Source organism: Colletotrichum navitas (assembly GCF_030913465.1).
Source record: "Colletotrichum navitas strain CBS 125086 chromosome Unknown LY79scaffold_47, whole genome shotgun sequence".
Taxonomy (NCBI): domain Eukaryota; kingdom Fungi; phylum Ascomycota; class Sordariomycetes; order Glomerellales; family Glomerellaceae; genus Colletotrichum; species Colletotrichum navitas.
In genome coordinates, this window is record NW_026850593.1 from 186,103 (window position 1) to 190,275 (window position 4,173).

Here is a 4,173-nt window from a genome sequence, read left to right on the forward strand (position 1 = left end):
ACGTCCATAGCTACGTACCTTTGCCTCACCGGCAGACGAAACAAACCCCAGCGTTTGTGGGGGGCAGGGAGAGCGCACAAGGATGATAAGACGAGGAACGCGGGCGGAACACGCAAGCCAAATCCAAACCCAAACTCAACCGCAGAAACTCTACATCTGCCGACTGCCAGACACCACCGAAAAATGAGTACCACCAACGATAATCAGATCAAATCGCCGGCCTCACTGACACACACACACACATATCACTCGGCCTACCCACCCGTTCACACTAGCCCCAAACCCAAACCCCAACCAACTGGCTGTCGCCGTCGACTTGTAATCTCTGCCGCCGAAACACAAAAAAAGCGCGCTGGTGGTGGTGGTGAGGGGGGGGGGGGGGGGGGGGGGCAGCAATGTAACGGTGTCATGCCAGATATTCCTCCCACTGCCGAACATCGGATGAGGCAAAAGCTTCCCGAACAGTCCGGACTCTTTCTTACTAGTATGTGCGTCTTAAGACACGGCATGTCCATCATCACGCCATTGGATAAAGCCTAATAGCCGGTTTCAGCAATGAGGCAAAAGACAGGCATCAGATGTGAGTAGCTCCTGCCGGTCTGTCGCGCTGATGAGCAAATGGTCTCAGCACGAAGACCCAAGTATACGATAGTGTCATCACAGGGCGGGAACGAGAGCTGAGCATCGAAAGTTGACAATCATCCACTTCATACCATTTCGCGTCGTCCATCTTCTCTAGCGTATCGTTCAGACATGAAGTAAACTGGAAGGAAAACAAAAAGTGGCCATGCAATAGAGCAGCCGGACCAGCCGAACACACCTGCGCCGTCAATCGCGCACCATGACATGGACTAGAAAACAGAGAGAACGAGAGAGTAACACAGACCAAAACCCGCAACAATAGACATAAATCATGTGAATCTCCCGGCTTCGGCCACACGAGGGCAATTAAAATAACGTAGCAGGTATCTCGAGAGAAAGCCTCCAAGCCGGACCGTCGCTTCGGCTGTACAGTGCAAGACGAAAAGCCGAAAGGAAAAACCAAGCTCCCATATCCACGGTTGTAGTCTTATACGCGACCTGGTCCAGATTTTGTCGTTTTGAAACGTAATCGCACTCGGACGAATGCAAAAGAAGCAGGTGCAGAACGCCAATGTGCGTAGGGATACCGAATAACATCGTAACGCAATGAATTAGACAGCCGTGGCGGGAGGACATTTATAACACCGGGTTCGGAGAGTGAGTAAAGAAGCATTGGTGGATACAAATGCTAGTACGGAAAGTCGAGGGCGATGCGACGACGGAGACGAAAACGTCGTGGTATCAGGTTTCGAAGAAATGCCGAGAACGCCTAATTCCATGAAAAGCCAGTTAAGGGTATCTCCGGGAAGGAAAGTTGTACAGTCAAAAGTTGGGAGACCCGTGTGCTGGCGTTTACCACCCCTTCTTTCTCGCGAATCGCTTGTTCAATAGAGTTAGGACCTTGGTCACATTGAACTGGACGTATTCAAGGTCCAAGTCGTCCTGGCCGTCCTTCTGCATCTCAAGCAAGTCGTCAAGCTTAAGGTCCAATTCGAGTAGACCACGGTTCCGTCCTGTCTCATAGTCAGCCAAGTGTGTATGGCCGCAAGTAATCGCGTCGACTTACCCTTGTAGTGGAGAGAAATAACAAACGTTCCCGGCAGGGGGCTCGTGAAGTTGAAGTAGATGTTGGCCCTCCGGTTATCCGGGACGTTGCTCTTCTGGATGACACCCTCCTTCTCCAGTTGCTGGTGGGTGAACTTGTAAGGGCCGAGGACCTGCTGCTTCTGCTGCTTTCGCTTCGTTCCCTCGCTCTGCGACCGCACATTGTGAAGGTAGCTCTTGTACGTTTCCAGTTGGCCCACGAGGTACGTGTTGTGGTCGCGAATAGTCTTGTAAACCTCCTCCAACTTGCTCGTCTCCTGGATGACACCGTCCTTGAGGGACCCGAGATGCTGCAGCTCCTGCTCAACCTCGTCACGCAGCAGCCCAAACTGATCGTTCTTGTCGATAACCTTTAGTTCCTGCAGTTGGGAAAGCAACTCCATGGCCCTGATACCCTTGCGAACCATGACCGCGTCGTTTCGGCTCGTAGCCGCGGCGTCAGCGACTCTTTCCAGTCGCAAGGGCCGCCGCGCGACACTGCTATTGGACGGAATCGACCGCATGATCTGCACAAAGATGGACTTGGCTTCCATAAAGTACACTTCCTCTTGCGTGATGTCGAGCGCCGCAGTCAGGTCGTCAATTGCCGTCTCCCACCTACTAAAGAGAGGAAGGTTGATGACGCGGTTCTCCTTGCGAGGAACCTGCGGGGGCGCGCCTCCAAGCTCCGACATGATAATGCCCAGGTGCGAGTTGTCGTCCTTGCAGAGTTCTTTGTTGTGCTTCTCAATCAGAGCATGCATGGCATAGATTTCGTTCAATGTGATCGAGAGCTCCAGGTCCTTCTTCGAGAGGGCGACGTAGTTGTCCATCTCCAGGCTCTCATAGAAATCTCCGACTTCGCACAGGTCGAGCATGAACTTGTTGATACGCTCTTTGTTTTGTTGAATGAACGGCTGCAGCTTAGCCATGTACGGCTCCTTGGCGTACGAGGGTTTGTTGGCCAAGTTCTGCAGCATTTTTGCAATCAACGTCAGTGTCCTTCTCGGCCGCTCGGCCGGCTGACCGTCGATAAGCATGTACGACTTTGGTGTAACGATGGCGGGATTGATGAATCGCAAGAAGAAAAAGCCGCCGATCAGGGTGCAAATAACCTGGTCGTTAGCATCGGGGTACTTGCGCTTTGTCAGGCTTCGGATCTGTTTGCAGATCCACCGAATGCCGTAGGGAGCCTCCTCGAGGCCGTCAATGATGGTCGTCAGGAAGCCATTAGCGATCTCGGTGAGCATTGTCAGACGCGGCTCGATAATGGCCTGGACCTGCGGATTCTCGGCGGCCTGCTCGGCCGTGATACCCTTAGGAAGCGAAGGGGGGAGCGTGCCGGTATCCTCCTCGATCTGCTCAATCATGCGTTCGTAAACTTTGAGTGGGTTGATCTCTAGGTCGAGGTCCTTCAGCTCGATCAGACTGTTGATTCTATCAGCCAGGACCGACTTGAGGAAACTCTGACCCGGTCCTCTGCGCGTGTACGTCGTCATCATTCGCGAAACTGGAGTGTTGGCGCGCAGAAGGGACGAGTACTCGGGGGTATTGTCGAATTGGTACGTCAGAACAGACTGATGGTCCAGATTAGCGAGGCGTCTTGTTTAACGGTCTTTCCGTACGACTAACCTGAAACATGGTCAAGAGCAGATGCTCTTCGCGACTCTCGTATTGGTTTCCGTAGATGGTGAACATGACGGTTTGCAGCAAAGAGTCGATCTCTGACATGGATACCAATCGGCACAAGTGCGCAATGTGTCTTGGCTCGGACTGAAGCAGGAACATCAGATTGCCGTACTTCTGCGTCTTGTCGTCGTTGGGAAACGCGCCCTCTTGCATATCGGTAGCGTCTTCAAGGTGGCTAGCAACCTCGTTCTGTTCTTCCAACGCCATGCGGTTCTGGATAAGAAGAGCGATTCGAGAATCAAGGTATCGCACGTCTTTTTCGAGGACGAAATTCTTCTTTGATTGCGAGGAGATCTTGGATTTCAATTCGCGAAGGATTTTCTGGGCTGTGAGATAAGGGTTAGCGGGCGACAGCCATGTCGCTGAGAGGGCGGGTCTGCATACCTTTGGCCAGTTCATCCTCAATCTCCAGGTCAGTCTCGTTCGCTGACATGGACATGTACAGGGCGGACATGGAGTACCGCTTCGATTGGCGGGCGGACCGCGATCCATCGTAAGAGGACATGGTGTTTTGGCGGGAAAGGGGTTGGAAGGACGAGGAGGAAGCGGTCGAGGCTCGAGAAGGTGTTTGTAACATAACGGACATGTTGAGGGTCGCCTAAGCGAGCCCCTGTGATTGATAGGGTCTCGACGCCGTCTACGATGAGGTTACGACGGCCGCTGGTGATGAATCGGTCTGCGGCTGGATGATAAAGATGCGGCGCAGCTGTGGTTGAGGCGGAAGGCGGGCCGACACGAGGGGATCCAGCATGAAATATTGGGAAGGTTCCGATCGGAGTCCAAATCCGAAATTCTCGTTGCAGGACCGCAGCGACGCGA

At 53.2% G+C, this 4,173-nt stretch overlaps 1 protein-coding gene across 1 annotated transcript; it reads right to left on the reverse strand.

The window, feature by feature from the left end:
• Positions 1-1,434: 1,434 nt before the first annotated feature.
• On the reverse strand, positions 1,435-3,940 carry LY79DRAFT_519302 (GTPase-activator protein for ras-like GTPase; the record flags this gene model as incomplete). Its single annotated transcript, XM_060555121.1, has 4 exons — positions 1,435-1,595; positions 1,649-3,242; positions 3,298-3,680; positions 3,739-3,940. 4 exons carry the CDS (start codon positions 3,938-3,940, stop codon positions 1,435-1,437), a joined length of 2,340 nt encoding a protein of 779 aa, XP_060412211.1.
• Between the last annotated feature and the right edge of the window lie 233 nt (positions 3,941-4,173).